This window comes from Myotis brandtii, unplaced genomic scaffold (assembly GCF_000412655.1).
Source record: "Myotis brandtii unplaced genomic scaffold, ASM41265v1 scaffold208, whole genome shotgun sequence".
NCBI classification, from domain to species: domain Eukaryota; kingdom Metazoa; phylum Chordata; class Mammalia; order Chiroptera; family Vespertilionidae; genus Myotis; species Myotis brandtii.
In genome coordinates this window covers 1739458-1757278 of record NW_005357764.1, presented here as the reverse complement: position 1 = coordinate 1757278, position 17821 = coordinate 1739458, and the positions used below count along the sequence as shown (strand labels likewise).

At 55.6% G+C, this 17821-nt stretch overlaps 1 protein-coding gene across 1 annotated transcript in view; it reads left to right on the top strand.

Annotated features, from left to right (window-relative positions):
* The first annotated feature begins 5443 nt into the window (after window positions 1-5443).
* The window catches only part of RGS14 (regulator of G-protein signaling 14), a 13999-nt gene continuing 1621 nt past the window's right edge, over window positions 5444-17821 (top strand). The window contains 10 exon segments of the mRNA XM_014539167.1: window positions 5444-5663; window positions 12954-12975; window positions 13143-13321; window positions 13679-13771; window positions 13868-14011; window positions 14385-14528; window positions 14627-14708; window positions 15043-15155; window positions 15595-15798; window positions 17542-17619. Coding sequence (XP_014394653.1) covers window positions 5619-5663; window positions 12954-12975; window positions 13143-13321; window positions 13679-13771; window positions 13868-14011; window positions 14385-14528; window positions 14627-14708; window positions 15043-15155; window positions 15595-15798; window positions 17542-17619 — 1104 coding nt within the window. The 5' untranslated portion in view covers window positions 5444-5618.

The following is a 17821-nucleotide window of genomic DNA, read 5'->3' as shown; positions in this document are numbered from 1 at the left end:
ACTTGTAGTTTTGGTGGGCCACTCGCGCGGGCTGGACAAACGAAGAATACAACACCCTAAGCCTCTGGAGTAATATTTCCCATTCCGAGGGTAAAGGATCTCTAATTTGAAGGCAGAGGCCTAAATTCCAACTGCCGTGCCGCCTCGGACTCCCTGAGTGACCTCGGATGAGCCTTAGCTGGCTCTGGCTTCACCTGCTCCAGCTTCACGCCTTTGAAGACTTAGAATTCCCAGTGATTTGAAGACATCCGCTACTCCCAGTTCCTCAGGCCCATTGGGTTTAACAGGACGGCAGACCTGAGACCCCAGTGATGGCTGGGACGCATACAGATCCAAGTGGTCCTAGTGCCTGCCTGCTGCAGCAAGAAGTGTCCATGAGCCCCAGCTGCTTTGGCTCAGTTAATAGAGAGCTTCAGCCTGCGGACTAAAGGGTCCCGGGTTTGATTCCTGGGTCAAGGGCACATGCCCGGGTTGCAGGTTCAAACCCCAGTAAGGGACGTGCAGGAGGAAGCCAATTAATGATTCCCTTTCATCATTGATGTTTCTATTGCTCTTTCCCTTCCCCTCTGAAATCAATTATGTCCTATATAAAAAAGCGTAGTATGCAAATTGTCCTCTCCACCACCAGGGAGTTCAACTGGAGTTGGACCAGGGGGCCTGCGGGGGAAGGGAGGGAGGCCAGGGCAGGCAAGATGGCAGGAGGCACTGGGAGGCAGCGGTGGCAGCGGTAGACCCTACCAGTGCATGAATTTCATGCACTAGGCCTCTAGTATTTTTAATAGTGTCCATGAAAGGTGCAGGAAAGATGGCAGTAGGCCAAAGTTCGAAAACTGGTGGCCGACAGCCAAATAGAACTCTGTTTTGCCTGCTAATGCTATTTTAATAAATGATTTGCCCTAGCTGGTTTGGCTCAGAGGATAGTAAGTTGGCCTGTCACCTGAAGGGTCCCAGGTTCGATTCCGGTCAAGGGCAGGTACCTTGGTTGCAGGCACATCCCTAGTAGGGGGTGTGCAGGAGGCAGCTGAACGATCAGTGATTCTCTCTCATCATTGATGTTTCTATCTCTCTCCCCTCTCCCTTCCTCTCTGAGATCAATAAAAATATATTTTTAAAAAAACAAAATACAGCTCTGACCGGTTTGGCTCAGTGGATAGAGCGTGGGCCTGCGGACTGAAGGGTCCCAGGTTCGATTCCGGTCAAGGGCAGGTACCTTGGTTGCAGGCACATCCCTAGTAGGGGGTGTGCAGGAGGCAGCTGATCGATGTTTCTCTCTCATCAATGTTTCTAACTCTCTATCCCTCTCCCTTCCTCTCTGTAAAAAATGAATAAAATATTTTTAAAATACATGATTTAACTACTGATGTATTTAAATGAGGAGTCTTAAATTCACATTAGAAATCCAAATTTCCAGTTTCTTAGGAAAAATTGGGAGATCCAACCAAGTTAAGCCCATGGACCGCCCCCCTATAAATGCCGTCCTCTTCTAAGCTAGTCTTCAGGCTGGCCACTCATTTACCCCACCTGTATGGTCCCTCTCCAGTGGTTCTCAACCTTCCCAATGCCGCGACCCTTTAATACAGCTCCTCATATTGTTGTGACCCCCAACCATAAAATTATTTTCGTTGCTACTTCATAACTGTAATTTTGCTACTGTTATGACTCGTAATGTAAATATCTGATATGCAGGATGTATTTTGGGTCGCAACTTTAATAAATGATTTGCCCTAGCTGGTTTGGCTCAGAGGATAGTAAGTTGGCCTGTGGACTGAAGGGTCCCAGGTATGATTCTGGTCAAGGGCACATGCCTGGGTTGCGGGCTCAATCCCTAGCAGGGGGTGTGCAGGAGGCAGCTGAACGATCAGTGATTCTCTCTCATCGTTGATGTTTCTATCTCTCTCCCCTCTCCCTTCCTCTCTGAGATCAATAAAAATATATTTTTAAAAAAACAAAATACAGCTCTGACCGGTTTGGCTCAGTGGATAGAGCGTGGGCCTGCGGACTGAAGGGTCCCAGGTTCGATTCCGGTCAAGGGCAGGTACCTTGGTTGCAGGCACATCCCTAGTAGGGGGTGTGCAGGAGGCAGCTGATCGATGTTTCTCTCTCATCAATGTTTCTAACTCTCTATCCCTCTCCCTTCCTCTCTGTAAAAAATGAATAAAATATTTTTAAAATACATGATTTAACTACTGATGTATTTAAATGAGGAGTCTTAAATTCACATTAGAAATCCAAATTTCCAGTTTCTTAGGAAAAATTGGGAGATCCAACCAAGTTAAGCCCATGGACCGCCCCCCTATAAATGCCGTCCTCTTCTAAGCTAGTCTTCAGGCTGGCCACTCATTTACCCCACCTGTATGGTCCCTCTCCAGTGGTTCTCAACCTTCCCAATGCCGCGACCCTTTAATACAGCTCCTCATATTGTTGTGACCCCCAACCATAAAATTATTTTCGTTGCTACTTCATAACTGTAATTTTGCTACTGTTATGACTCGTAATGTAAATATCTGATATGCAGGATGTATTTTTAGGGGTCGCAACCCACAGGTTGAGAACTGCTGCCTAGACATTTGAACCAACGACCCCTGTTATAGATCACAACATGGGACCTTGGTTGGTTGCTCCTTTATTTTATTTTAAGAGGCTTCCCTTTTGAACGAATGAACTTATTCAGGATTAACTGATGAGACATCTTTTCTGGCTCATGTATTTTTAATGAGTCAGACATGTACAACAAGGGTCCTCTGCCACTCCTCTCCCAAGGGGTATACCCTTCCAGAGATTTACTTATATCCATACAAACAAGGACAGGTACATTCCACTAGACTTCCATGAGGTCCGGGATTTTTGTTAGCTACGGTCACTACTGAATCCCCAGCATCTAGAACAGTACTTAGCATATAGGAGGTGATCAGAGGAAAGGCATGTTCAACAGCGGGGACAGGAAATGCAAAGTCAGGGAGGGTCCCCTGAAAGTATAAGGAATGCAAGCAGTTTGGAATGGCTGGAGAGTGGTGGGCAAGAGTTTGATTGAGGTCAGAACTCAAAAGGCTTTTAACTCTCAGCTAAGGAACATGACCTTTTTCCAGAAGGCAATGGGGTGGCTTTAAGCATGGGAGTGGCCAATGTGGGTTGCTCTCGCTATGGTGAAGAGAAGAAACTGGAGCTAGGTAACAGGTCGGGAGATTGAATAGGGGGTCATTAGGACCAGATGCGGGAGGGCAAGGCCTGGGCCAGGGAAGTCTCCACAGGAAAGGGGATCAGAAATCCCACAGGAAGACTAAACATCAGTAACTGATCCCCTTTGGGAAGCCAGAGAGAGAGAAGTTGAGAATAGTATTCTGTGGAATGGAGGTGCCACACACACCCATGGAGTGGAGAAAAGTAGATAAGGGCTCAGGGATGGGAAATCCCAGGGTTGTCTGGGGTCCCTGAGGGGAATATGTGGTCAGAGTTAAAACTGGCATCCATGATGAAGAGGGAGGGGAGGGAGAGGTGTCTCTCAGTAGCAGGAGAGGATGACCTTAGGAAGGGGTCCTGGGCAGAGCCTGTGATTGGGCCTTTGGGGGAAGGAAGATGAACTGTTGGCACTTGGGCTGATGGTGGCCCAGGTCCAACTCCTGGCACCACAAGCACAAATATTCACAGCTTAGCATATCTCTAACTTGATGTGAAACCTTGGGCAACTCACATCTCTCAGTGTCTAGTTCCATGATCTATACGATGGGAATAATGAGAACCACTCACAAAGGGGTTGTGAGGATCAAATGAGGTCAGGATGGGAGAAAACCCTGTAAGTTGTAAAGCCCCCTCTGAAACCAGGCCCAGATCCATGGCACAGCAGACAGGCAGGCAGTCTCCACTCACATCACACACCCCACACCCCCTCAGAGGCACATTTACACTCCTTATCAAAACCACCATGAGCAATGCTCCAGGCCTCCCCCAATAAAAGCCCCATATACACACCAAGTCTGAATGAATCCCTCTGTCTGGGTGGCCTGGAGCAAGGGTCTGGAAGGAGATAAGAGTCAGGGGTGATTTAACTAGGGTAATGCTAGCTGCTATAACAAATAGACCCTAATGTGTGTAATGGTTTGCGGTTTATTTCTCGCTTATATGTAGCAGTCCAAGACTGCTGTTTCTGGTTGATGAGTGGCTTGCCTTTGGGCACTAATGCAGAGACCAAGGTTTCTTCCTTCTTGTGTCTCCACAATCCCCTGGAACCTCATCATCTTCTGTATCCAGCCAGCTAAAGGGAAAAGAGAATGTGGAGAGCATATACTACTTCAGAGCCTTGGTCCAGAAACAGCACACATCATTCCACTCATAGTCAATTGGTGGGAGCTAGTCACATGGCCATACCTTACAGCAAGGGAGCCTGGGAAATTACAGTTTAGCCATGTTCCCAGGAAGTAAAGAACATGAATTTGTGGTGAAGAAAGACTTAGTTTCTGCCACCGAAGGTTTCAGGTCACAGGCCTAGAAAGGGGCAGGGTGTAGAGGGTAGAATATGGAAAAGGGGGTGTCACCTTTTCCTTTAGAGAGAGGGGCCCAAACTGGAGTAATGGATGACTTACGGGCTCTAAGTCCATACTTAAAGTAGTGGGTACATGCATGTTTAAGAAAGAGGCAAACTGAGGATTCTGGCTAAAGGGTCCAAGTTCATCTGGAACTGGGCCAGGCTGAGAGGCAGGGTGGCACTCTTCAGTTGACAGGGCTCTACCGAGGTGGGTGGGATTTGTATGTGAGCGAGGTGAGTGTGAATGCACGTGTGTCTTTGAGCACCGATGCACCTGGTCCATGTCCCTGCCCAGATGGGCGAGCGTGGGCTCACACATGCCTATGTACAGGTGTGCCTGTCACATGTACCTGTCCACAGGACTACGCATTCATATGACTCAACACCAGGTGATCCTTATGAGGGAGAGCCTGTGTGTTTATGACAGGCACACCTGAATGGTCTGTATGTACATGACCATGCATGCAAGGTGTCCGTCTGTCTGCACAATTAGGCACATGCCTGAGAAGTGTCTAGGCACAACTGCCTGGAGGAGGTGTGCTGAATGTGCACAAGCCCAACCCACAGCAGATGTGAGATAAGTGTGTGCTGAGTAAAGTCCACGTGTGGATGGATACGCGGTGCACATGTACACAAGCCCATGGAAGCCCCTGCCGGGGTGTCCAGAGTTGCCTAGGTGTGTGAGCGTGCACTTCTGTGTGCCCAGGCATGACCTTGGAGCTCCCTGGGCAGGGTCAGACCAGCTGAGCTCCTCTCTGGGCACACAGAGGCCTCTGTGTGTGTTGGTGCCTGTGTGGGGCGCTGCAAGGTTGTGTTGGTGGCGTGTGTGTGTGTGTGTGTGTGTGTGTGTGTGTGTGTAGGAAGAAGCTGTTCGCTCTCTTAGACCTTGCTTTTTTCTGTGGTTCCGTTTCTATAGAGACACTTCCTGTGGCAGAGAAAAGAGGTAGTGAGCTGGTCTTTCAGGATGTGAGGGCCCACAGGAGCGGAGCTGGGCTCTCTCCGCCGCCTGCCTGCCGCCCTGCAAGCTCTGGCCTGCGGCGCTGCCCACAGTCCCCATGGTGGGTACCCCCCGTGGCGGGGCCCAGTGAACAGCAGAGGCATGCCAGGGAAGCCCAAGCACCTGGGCGTCCCCAACGGGCGCATGGTGAGTGTAGGCTCCAGGCCAGGCTCTTGGGGAGGGGTGGGCACACCCAGGGTGGAGCCCAGGAGCTCACAGGCAGGGCTGGGCAAGAAGAGCCTGCAGGCTGCTGGTGGGTGGAAAAAGTTGGGTACAGAGAGCAGGTGGTGGGACCTGGTGCCCTCACCCCAGCACCTTCCAGATTGGCCGGCTGGGGACCTGGTCACAGGCTTCTGGGTCCAGCCCTTACTGCTCCCTCTCCTATTGCTTTGGAGCTGCTTGCATCCTAGGGTAGCAGGGACACTTGGCATGCCCCTTGGCCCTGCATACCCCGTGGTGGCCCAAGCCCCCACACCTCACTTAGCCTCAGCCCTCCCCTCCTCACCCCATGTTCTGATGCCCAAGGTCAAGTAAGGGGCAGCCAGCACTGGGTCACTGCCCTGCAGCTGGACCTATTCCACAGGCTTCCTGCCAGCACTGGCAGTCCTTGGGCAGCCTGGGATGGATGCAGCTTGTCTGTTCTATTCTGGGGCTACCAGGAAGGGTAGAGGTAGCTGGGCTGTAGGATGCCCTGGCTGTTGCTGCTGCCCCACCCCCTAAACCCTCTCCCTGGCTGCTTGGCCTCTGGGTCAGAGCTGCCCTTGCAGGTCCAGCTTCTTTACTCACGCAGCAGACGGGGCAGGTTGTGCCGGGCCTCCCTTCTCTCCTAGAATAACCGCCCACTTGGCGGACCCCTACCCCCTCCCAACAACCCCAGAAAGGCCAGACTGTGTCCTAGCCCCTCACCAGGCCCCAGCCTAGCATTACGGAACAAAGCCATTGGGTCTGGAAACCTGGGTTCCATTCTCCCTTACTAGGGGGTCCTCTCTGACCCTCAGTTTCTTCATCTGTAAAATGAGAATAGAACAGATATCAGAGGCTTGTTGAGATGATGAAGTGGAATGGTCACTATGAGCCCCCTGACCCATTATGAGGGCTCCATAAATGTCAGCCCAATCCCACCCCTTCATTCTCAGCCCCTCTTCAAGGATCCCCCGCCTCATCAGGAAACTGAGCCGCCCCCAAACCCACTGCTGCCTCCTAATTCTCAAGATCTGTTTCCATCTCTCCTTCTTCCAGCATCTGCTTATTGCCCAGCCCCAGGCTAGCTGTGTAGGAAGGAGGCAGGTCCCTCCAAGTTAGCCCAGTCGTCCACCTCACTGTTTCTACCATCAAGCTTACTGAAAGTTCAAGAACCCTTGGGCCTCACCCTCCTACCCTGGAGGCATGACACTTGGGTGTCCAGGCCAAGGGGGACCATGCCCACTCCCATGCCCACCCCAGTCGGCAGCGGAGGAGCCTGGAGACAGACTTTACCTGTACCCTTCCCTCATCAATGATGTCTGCTCTGCCCAAAGTCACGGAGAGCGAGGAAGGCACCCAAGCTGTGCGCCCGGCCTCCACAAGCCCACAGGCTTCCCTCTCAGCAACCGGCACACAGGTCTATCTTTGCCCTTCCTGGGCCTGTGCTGAATGTTCTGTGCCACCTTGGGAGTCCCGAGGGCTACGAATTGGCCACTTGCTGGTCATCGAGAGCTTTCTGAGGCCATGTTCAGCTGAAACAGGGAGAGACAGACATGCATTGGCATCTGCAGCAGGGGTGAGCATAGACAGGCACCTGTGAGCTAGGTATCTGGCTCCTTCCATGAATTACCTCCAGCTAGAGGCTCAGAGGAATAAATAACTTGCTGAGGGCAGCTGGCGGATAGAAGGGTCTGCATTTGAACCCGGCTAGTCTGACTCAATACCAGGGCTCCTTTGCCTCCCCAAACTGCTTGGCTCTGTCCTCCCCCTCCCTCCCCAGCTGCCACCCCACCCGCCATCATTCCCTGCAGAGGCAATTTTATTCGTCTGCCTTGTCTTTCTGCCACTCAGCGTGTCAGGCAACTGCAATGAAAGCTGTCACTTAGAGATGACTCTCAGCCCTCTTCCCAGAGATGTCTTCACGCGGCTCCAACCGCCACATCACCTGTTCACTCCTTCATTCAACCCCTCCTTAGGGCCTGCTCCGGGCCACCCCTGCCCCAGGCACTCATGACCCAGGCCCAGCATCCTGTCCCCTGCCCTCAAGCAGCTCCCAGTCTGGCAAGACACAAAAGACATGAGCACAAATGCCTGAATCAAATTCAGGTTTGGGGCAGAGCGCTGGTCAGGGATAGAGAAGGCTAGAGGAGGCCTGGGGAGGGAGAACTGACCTTCTCCCTCCCGTGTGCACTGTGGCAGGGCAGGTGTCCTGAAAGGATGTGCCAGCTGAGGAGGGCATGGCCTGGAGAAAGGCCCAGACATGGGAAACGCTGGGAGGGGTGGTTATTGTGTCTGTCAATCCCCAGAGGCCTGGTTAATCGTCCCCACCCGACAAGGAGACCGGCAAGGCACAGCCCACTCTCCCTCTGGACCAGCGGTTCTCAACCTGTGGGTCTTGACCCCTTTGGGGGTCGAACGACCCTTTCACAAGCGTCGCCTAAGACCATCAGAAAACACATCTATAATTACATATTGTTTTTGTGATTCATCACTATGCTTTAATGATGTTCAATTTGTAACAATGAAATTGGGGGTCACCACAACATGAGGAACTGTATTAAAGGGTCGCGGCATTAGGAAGGTTGAGAACCACTGCTCTGGACCATCCATCTCAGGGCCAGGCCCTGAGTGACAGGTGGCCTTACCGAGGGGCCAAGTCTGGGGTTGGGTCCATAGGGCTGGCTCAGACTGAAGGGGCCAGGCTCCTAGGGTTCTCTGTGGGTGTCTCTGGGCCTCTTTCCCCAAGTTAGAATGAGATGAGATGATGGTACAGAGTGCCCAGCACAGAGGACACTCAGTAAATTGACCCTCCCTTTGAGGGTCTGACCTCTCCAGGGTCCGGGTTCATGAGGAGCCACTGGGCCCTATACCCCCAATTGACCTTGCCCACCTGTGGCCCAAGGGCTGAGGCCCTGGGCCTCCCAGCTCCCCTGGGATGTCTCCTTTCCATCCTGGGAGGCAACTTAGTGGAGGGGAGACCTCAGACTCCAGAGTCAGGCGCACTCGGGTTCCGATTTCAGCCCAGCCACCTCGCAGCCGCGTGACTTCTGGGGCCTAGGTTTCCTCACCTGTGACATGGGAGTAAAAGTAGCTGCCGCACAGGACCAGGATGTGAGGAAGGCATGAGAGCAAGGACAGTAACAGTAGCTGCCGCACAGGACCAGGATGTGAGGATGGCGTGAGAGCAAGGACACGGACTGTCAGAGAGTGCCGGTCACACACGGGAGCTCAGGAAACCGGCCACCCTCACCTCAGTGTGCTGAGTCCAGCGGCTGCCCCAGGGCCCATCTCCTAAGAAAAAGTATGGCAGGCTGAGGCCCGACCATGGGTTGGGGATGCCACTGGCCACCACACCCTTCCTCATCCTCTCTTCCCCTTTTCTCCCCATTCACTCACCACTTCTCCTCAGGCAGGCCGGGTGGGGCCAGGCCAGCCCTGCTCAGCTCGATTTCCCCGGGCCTGGGAGCCTGGGCAGGTAGAAGCCGGAGCATCAGCATGTCAGCGGAGCCCGGACCACCACAGGCCGGCTGCTTTCACATATGGGCCTCATCTGCCCTTCCCAGCAGCCCCAGCATGTTGGGAATGCTGAGCCACATGCTACCCAGGGGGAAACTGAGGCCCAGAGAAGGGAAGTTACTTGCCCCAGAATAGTGGAACTGGAACTGGACTCCATCTCCACCCTCTCCCACCTCTGATCTCCGTCCCTATCCTGCCTTGACCTCAACCACAAAGATCAACAACCAGTGGGGCAGGAGGGGTTCAGGAAGGTGAACTGCAGGCTTCAGAGATGGGGTGTTCATGTGGAGCATCCCTGGTGGGGAAGGGGTGCTGGGGCCCCCTGGGGGTGCAGAGGAGGGCTACTTGGGAGCACTGGGGCAAGGAAGGGTCTTCGTGGAATGGAGTTCAGGTTGGTTCCCTCCTACAACCCAGGCCTGCCCCCTTGATGCTACGAGACTGATGAGGGAAGACGCCCAGAAATGGGTGGGTAGAAGCTGGGTGGGCAGGGGGTGTCGGGCAGCTGGTATTTGGGGGAGACTGATGTCAGTGGGCAGAGATTGGAGAGCTGTTGGCTAGGGGAGCAGGAGAAGATACCAGGCAGAGGAAAGAGCAAAGGGGGAAGCAGGAGTCTGTAGGGGTGAGGGGAAAGGTCTGATAAAGTGCAGGGTGGAGGTGAGGGAGGGGAAAGAGGGAGGCTGAGGGGGGTCATTTGCCAGGCCCACCCAGGGCTTCAGCTATAACTCAGCACCTGCTCGGCCTCCCGGGGCAGGGAGTGGGGCCTGCGGAGGATCTGGGAGCTGGCTCCACCTAAAGACACAGAAAATCAATTCAACCCAGTGCAAACAAACTAGGCATGAGGGCTGGCTCCCGTGTGGGAACCTTTGCCCTCTCTGAGGCCCTGGCCTGGCCCCTGCAGTCATGGGGGCTCTGCCCAGGTTGGAGGACAGGCCAGAGGAGGCCAGTGGGTACAGGAGGAGGCAGGACCAAGTGGCACCCCTGGAGGGGTGGGGAGTCAGGATGGTTCCCAGAGACCTGCGGGGAGGGCTCTGACCGTGGCGATGAGGCTGGGAACAGCTGCAGAGCAGCCTGGGCAGGCAGGTGCCAGGAAGGGAAAGAGCAGGCTGGAAGGGACGGGTCGTCCTCACACATCCCAGCAGTTGGGACTTTCTCCTGCCGCTGTGGGAGATGACTCAGATGAAACCGTTAGATGGGACAGAGCAAAGGCAGGAGGGTGAGGGCTGGGCGGGGTGCGCTCGGAGCCGATTCCAGGCCCAGCCATGCCCTGCGAAAACTTTCCCTCCTCCTCCGCAGTATCTGATCCTAGTGCTCCTGGTGGGAAAGGAGGCTCCGGGAGGAGACCACGGATATGAAACTAGAAAAGGCTGGGATTTGAATCTGTGCTCTCTCCTCTATGGCAGGGCTCACAAACTTGAAAGTGGGAGCAGGGTCAGACACCAATACTAATACAACAACAACAACCTTATTGTTGTCAATATTATTTACATATGCCAGATAGTGTCCTGAGTTCTTTATATATATTTAACTTATTTAATCACAGCAACCCTTTGAAGTCAGGACCTTTATTTGCTCCATTTGTATAGAAGAAACTGAGGCACAGAGAGGTGAGGTACCCTGTCCAAGTCACACAGTCTGGGGCAGCACCTGCTTCCATAAGTAACATCAATACATCAAACTGGCCCCAGGGACCGAGGAGAGCCTGAGCTCCTTCTTTTTTAAAAAAAAAAAAATTGATTTCAGAGAGGAAGGGAGAGGGAGAGGGAGATAGAGACATCAATGATGAGAATCACTGATAGGCTGCCTCCTACACGCGCCCTATTGGGGACCAAGCATGCAACCTGGGCATGTGCCCTTGACTAGAATCAAACCCAGGACCCTTCAGTCCGCAGGCTGACGCTCTATCCACTGAGCCAAAGAGGGCATGAGCCCCTTTTGACACTGGCTGCTGCTCAGTGCCAGCCAAGGTTGCCATGCTGGAAGGACTCAGGTAGCTGGGGCATTATAGTCTTAAAGGGGAGACAGACAGCTGGGGTTTTCTGTAAAACTCCTGATTTTTTTAAATGTTTTTATTGATTTTAGAGAGGGAGAGAGAGAGAGAGAGATATTAATTGAGTGCCTCCTGCATGCTCCCTACTGGGGATGGAGCCCAAAACCCAGGCATGTGTCCTGACCAGGAATTGAACCAGCAACCTTTCAGTGCACAGGAGGATGCCCAACCAACTGAGCCACATTGGCCAGGGCCAAACTCCTGATTTCTAAATGTGGGAAACCACTTCAAACTTAAAAGAAAAAAACACATTTTGAGGACCAAGGTATTAGTAATGTCCTACATATCTGCAAGCCAGCTCTGGCCCACCTCTGTCTGTGACCTGAGTGCCCAGGTGCAAGTGGGGCATAGAGGGGACTGCAGCCAGAGCGGGAGGGCAGGGAGCGGCTTCCTGGGGGAGGGGTCTTTGCAGACTTGTTTCCAGTGGGGACGGGAAGAAGGCACAGGTGGTGGAGGCTCCTGTTCCAGGGCCTTGTGAACATGTAGGAGGTGAGAGGGTGGGAGAAATCGGGGATGACTCAAGCCCTGATGCTGGGAGCTCAGGTGATGAGAAGAAAGGCAGGGTGCAGGGAAACGAGTTGGGTGCCCTGCTGTGGTGGTGGCAGAGGTGGCTTCCACTGGGGACCCGATGAATGTGAAGCGCGTGAGGGACTTTGGGCGGAGATGTTAGCGGAAGCTGGCTGTGTGTGTTTGGAGCTGGGGATATATGGGTGGGAGAAAGGGCCCAGGACAGAGTAAGGGAGGGGTATCGGCCACCTCCCGTGGGTAGGAGATGATGAGGAAGCTGGAGGAGCTGCTAGGAAGGTAGGTAGACCAAGCAAGAGTCATTTGGAAAGGAGGGTTTTCCTGTTCCACTAATGATTGGGATTCCCAGAGATGCTGGAGTTGTGTGTGGAGGGAAGGAGGGGGATGGAGTTGGTCTCTACAGCAATGCCACTCGCAGTGTGGTCCATGGACCAGCAGTGTCAGCATCACCCAGGAGCTTGTTAGCAACGGCCCCATCCTGGACCTACTGCACTGGAATCCCTGGAGGTGGAGCCCTCCCAGGCTCTCTCAAGCACACTGAAGCTTGAGGACCACTGCTCTGTACTATAAAATAGTTTCCTGTGCCCTGCCCAAGGGGGTGGGACACAAGGGAGACCCTGGGCCCCAAAAGGAAACAGTTGCCATAAGGAAATCATCAGTTTTAGAGGCATCTCTCCTTCCTCAAAGACAACATGGACATGGCACTTACCGCATGCCGGCCACTGTTCCCGATGCTGCAAATACTTTAAACTGATTTGGTCCTCACAACAGTCCCAGGAAGTGAGTTACTATTATTATCATCGTCCCCTATTAGCAGATGGAGACAAACAAGTAACTTGCCCAAAGTCATACAGCTAGTAAGTGGCAGAGACAGGACGCAAAGCCTACCCACCATGCTGTATACCTGGGCTTACCCAGCAGGCGCCGGAGGAGGGAGCCAGGGGCACCTGGAGGACACCAGCACACAGGGAAGGGGCACATGATGGAAGGGGGCCTGGGGACAGCCTAAGCAACACCTCGAACAAGCAGTGGCCTGGCTGGGAATGCCCAGCACGGTCCTCCAGGCAGAAGAGAACATAGCTCCAGTCTGTGGACTGGTCCCAGGACTGTTCTTTGAGAATCCGTCCTGGGCTGCACTCTGATTTTCTACCTCGGATCTCTTGTAGGTTTTGGCTGTCTCCGATGGAGGTAAGTGACCAGCCGGTGGAGGAAACCTGGCTGGGGGGGGCGGTAATGTGAAAATGGGGTGGGATACCCCTGCCACTTGCTATCTTTTCCGGGGAAAGGATCTGCACATGGGGTTGGGCCAAGGGGAAGGCTGCAAAGCTCACATCCACTTGTCTATCCCCCTGCAGAGCTGAGCAGCACGGTGGGACCCCAGGACCAGAGCGAGGGCCGAGGCAGCTCCCTCAGCATCCACAGCCTCCCCAGTGGCCCCAGCAGCCCCTTCCCCACTGAGGAGCAGCCTGTGGCCAGCTGGGGCCTGTCCTTCGAGCGGCTGTTGCAGGACCCGCTGGGCCTGGCTTACTTCACGGTAATCCCTGGAGTGGGATAGGGAGGGTGGATGGCAGTGGGGCTGGGGGTATGGGCAGAGCTTCAGGCTGGCCAGTGGGACTCCTCTGTCAGCTGCCTCCTCCACAGCTTTGCGTTGGCACCTTTTTCCTCCTTTCCCAGCGGGCACTTTGCTTCTCCCTGCCCTTGTCTCCGCCTCTCATTTTCTCTCTCTGCTCCGAATCTGGCCCCGTCTGTTTGTCTGGCACCATCATCTGTTTGTCTGGCACTATGGGTCTGGCTTGGCCTCTTAGCCCTGAGGCTCTATCGGATAGAGTCTATCCCAATCTCTTTGACCACATCCCCTGACTGGGTCTCGGACCTTAACCACCCGCCCCAGGAGTTCCTGAAGAAGGAGTTCAGTGCTGAGAACCTGACTTTCTGGAAGGCCTGCGAGCGCTTCCAGCAGATCCCTTGAAGCGACACCCAGCAGGTGCGGGTATCGGGTATCGGGGAGCTGAGGCGGAGGGAGAGCTGGGACCAGGGCCTGGGCGGTGCCCCTGACTGTTTCCTGTCCCGCCTGCCCCAGCTGGCTCAGGAGGCCCGCAACATCTACCAGGAGTTCCTGTCCAGCCAGGCGCTGAGCCCCGTGAACATCGACCGGCAGGCCTGGGTGGGTGAGGAGATGCTGGCTGAGCCGCGACCCGACATGTTCCGGGCACAGCAGCTGCAGGTGAGAGGGAGGGGCCTCGGAAGGGACCACGTGGAGAAGAGGCGGGGCCCGATCCAGGGGCGGAGCCTGAGCGGCGCAGGGTCGGGGATGAGCGGTGGGCAGGGGAAATGTGGTTGTGGGCTTGGGGACAAATAAATAGGGGGCGGGGCCCTGTTCAGAGGTAGGCTGTGGTGACGGGGAGGGTCAGGGGCGGGACGCAGCAAAGGCAGTGGCGGTACTTAGTTGAGATGTGAGCGGGGCCAGGAGCAGGGGCGGGGCCGGGGCCTTGGAGGCGGGTGGGGAGGGCTCGGGGCTCCCTCCCTAGTTGGAGACCAGGCCAACCCCGGGAGCCCGGCGGGACGCGAGCTCACCGTCGAGGCGCCTGTCCCCGTAGATCTTCAACTTGATGAAGTTCGACAGCTACGCGCGCTTCGTCAAGTCTCCGCTGTACCGCGAGTGCCTTCTGGCGGAGGCCCAGGGTCGCCCCCTACGGGAACCTGACTCCTTGCGCCTCGGCAGCCCCGACGCCACCAGGAAGGTGCGGACGATGGGCTACGGGGGGCAGGGGGCCCGGTGCGGATCTGCGGGGCTGCTCGGGGTCTGCATGCGGTGCCAGTGCCTCCCCTGTACCTGCAGAAGCCGAAGCTGAAGCCCGGGATGTCGCTGCCGCCGGCCGAGGGCCCTGGGGGCCGCCCGCTCCGCAAGTCCTTCCGCAGGGGTGAGAGCTGGAGCTGGCCTCAGAGAAGAGCGGGGGCGGGAGTTTAGGCAAGCCTTGAGAATGCCCCCTCCTCCTACCTGTCCTCAGTCTGTACGTTTGTGAAAACCGAGATAAATGCAGGTCCCGGTGGCCACCACGTTCCCCAGGTGGTTTGGTTCCCAGGTTAGACCCCAAAAGTCTGGGAAGCTCCCTCAGTAGCGATGCTTGCAGGAACCCAAACCACGTTAGACCCATGCAAGGGCGCTCCAACGGGGTCCCCCGGCAGGGGACAGGCCTCAGCGGAGGGATGAGCGCGGGGAGGAGGCTGCCCTGCTTATTGCTCTCTCTCCCCTAGAACTGTCGGGCACCGCAGCAAATTCGGCCTTGCGACAAGAGTGCCAGGGCTCCCTCAGCTCCTCCGCCAGTCTGGACCTGGGCTTCCTCGCCTTCCTCAACAGCAAATCTGAGGTAAGCATCTGCTGGGGAGGGGGGGGACAAAGTGTGGGCTAGGGCCCCTTTGTGTGGCCACCATCATTCCTAGCCACCACCCCACATCCATGTCCCCAGCTTGCTCCCCACAGCCAGCCCCTCCATCTCCTTACTTTCTACCTGTCCTCACCGTATTGGGCTCCATGCATAGCATGGGTGCACCTCCTCTTCAGCCAATGTGTGTGCCCGATGTACACAGTATGTGTGTGTGTGGGGGGGGAGGCAGTGGGTGGACCTGCCTCTGGGTGCCCATATGCCTAGTTGAGCATACAGTACATGTGTTCCTGTAAGAGGACAGGTGTGCTCTTGGGGGGGGGGTGGTGCATGCGTGCATGTATGTGTCCCAGTGAGCTCACCTGTCTGTGGACCTGTCTGAATGTGTACACACGACCTCCTCACCACTCCTGCCCTGAATTAGAGCCACCGGAAGAGCCTTGGGAGCTCAGAAGGTGAGAGTGAAAGCCGGCAGGGGAAGTATTGCTGCGTGTACCTGCCAGATGGCACAGCCTCCTTGGTCCTGGCCCGACCTGGCCTCACCATCCGGGCCATGCTGGCAGGCATCTGTGAGAAGCGAGGCCTCTCTCTACCTGACATCAAGGTCTACCTGGTGGGCAACGAGCAGGTGCGCACTTGGTCTGGTCCCCAACTCTCACTCCCTTCCTGATCCTGATCCCAACCCCATTCCTGTCTCTGCTCAGCTGTGACCACAACTCCACTTCCATTCCTAATCCCCTGGACCACTAATTCCAATTCCATCCCATATCCTCACCCGCTTCCTAACTCCAGCCCCTACCCACCCTACCCCTGTCTCATGCCCAACTCCCAATCAACTCAGCACCAACTCCTCACTTAAACTCAGATATCCACTCTCAGCCTCCAAAAATCTTGCCCCCCCTCACCCCTAACATCCCTCACCCCCCCAGCCCATCCTGCTTTCCAGCTTCACCCATCCTCCTCACTGATGGCTTCTGGGATGTCGAGCAGGGAGAACCCCTGTGGAGGAAGGTTTTTCTGCAGCACTCCCAGCTCAGACTGCCCATCCCTGAAATGGCCATTTGGGGGAGCCCTCACCTCCTCTGCTACTAGGAGCACCCAAATGCACCTATCTATGAAAGCTTTCCTTTAGGTGCAAATTAGCATAGCTTTAAAGAGGGGTCTAGGGGAAAACTCACTTTAAAGTAAGGCTTCCAGTAAGGGGGGTTCTAAACTAAGACTGCTGCATCCCAGAAGACCTGTCGGGTTTCATTCACCCAGTAGATAAGGCTTAAGGCCCTGCCAGGTGGGTGGGCAGAGAGACCTGGGCCTAAGCTCTGTCCTCCAAGTCCACTGGCTGGAGGTGAGCCAGACAGGATGTGATCAGGGAGGAGTGGAACCCCCCCCCCCCTCCAGGGTTGCTGGGGTGAGGTAGGCATTCCTGGTTGGTTGCAGGAAGGTTTCCTGGAAGAGGCAGCAGTTGAGGAGGAGGAGGAGGAGGAGCTGTGGGGGGAGTGAAGGCCTGGAGGTGGGTAAGAAGTTCAGGGCATGTTCAGGGGCCCAGAGCGTGGGAGTGTGAGGGCAGGAGAGGGAAGAGCTCTGCCCCTTCTCTCAAGCCTCCAGAGCAGCCTCCACACCCAGACGGACTTTCACGTCTGCTAAATATATCTTCACCACCCACACTCCACCTGTCCCTGCGGCTCAGCACAGGCCCACGGGGAGGGAGAGGCTGCCTCCCTGCCCTGGGCTGTACAGGTAGCAGAGCCTCTGGGAGCAGTAACCCCTACAGCTACTGTTTATGTACCTACTGTGTGCCAGACACTTCACATCCTCCAGTCCTCACAGCAGACATGGGGGGGAAGAGCCCTTTTTGCAGCGAGGACACAAGAAGTGTCCTTAATAGGTGGGGCTGGAGAGAAGTGGACAAATGTCCAAAAAGGGACAAGGCCTGGATAGCTGCCCAAAGGCGGGTGTTGAAGGAGGAAATGCGTCCAGCTGGTCTGGGTGGGATTCACATGCCTGAGGGACAAGGGGCAGCTGTCCAGGAGGCAGACCCTGTCCTGGACCAGGAAGAGGCGCCATATGATCTAGGACCTAAGCCTGCCCCTTGCCCAAACAACCCCATTACCATTTCTTCGCCCTCCCTGCCTCCCAGGTCTCCCTTCCTTTTGCAATCTGTCCAGCAATCTTGCCACCCTTCTCCCTGGCCTTGGCCATACCAGACTCCGCCTCCAGCCAGGTTTCTACCGCATCCTCATCTGTACCTCTCACCTGCCCATCCGCCCTTCCCTCTAAACTTCAGGGCAGCCCCTAAAGACGTGTAGGTGGTTCCCGGGGACAGCGGGGATAGCGAGGGGTGGGGGCGGACTCAGACCCTGCCTGGCGTCTGCAGAAGGCCCTGGTCCTGGATCAGGACTGCACCGTGCTGGCGGACCAGGAAGTGAGGCTGGAAAACAGGATCACCTTCCAGTGAGTGCCCCTCCCGCGAGGCCTGGGTTGGGGTCGGTGTTCAAGCCACTGTTCTTCCCTGCGGGCCCTTCCCCTGGTGCTAACACCTCTCCCGGGACTAAGTCCCCACCCGCAAGCTGGCCCGGCTCCCCGGTTCAGGCCCCGCCTCCTCCCGGGGCTGGCGGGTGTGGGTGGGGAGGAGAGGCGGGGCCGGCCCCCCGCCC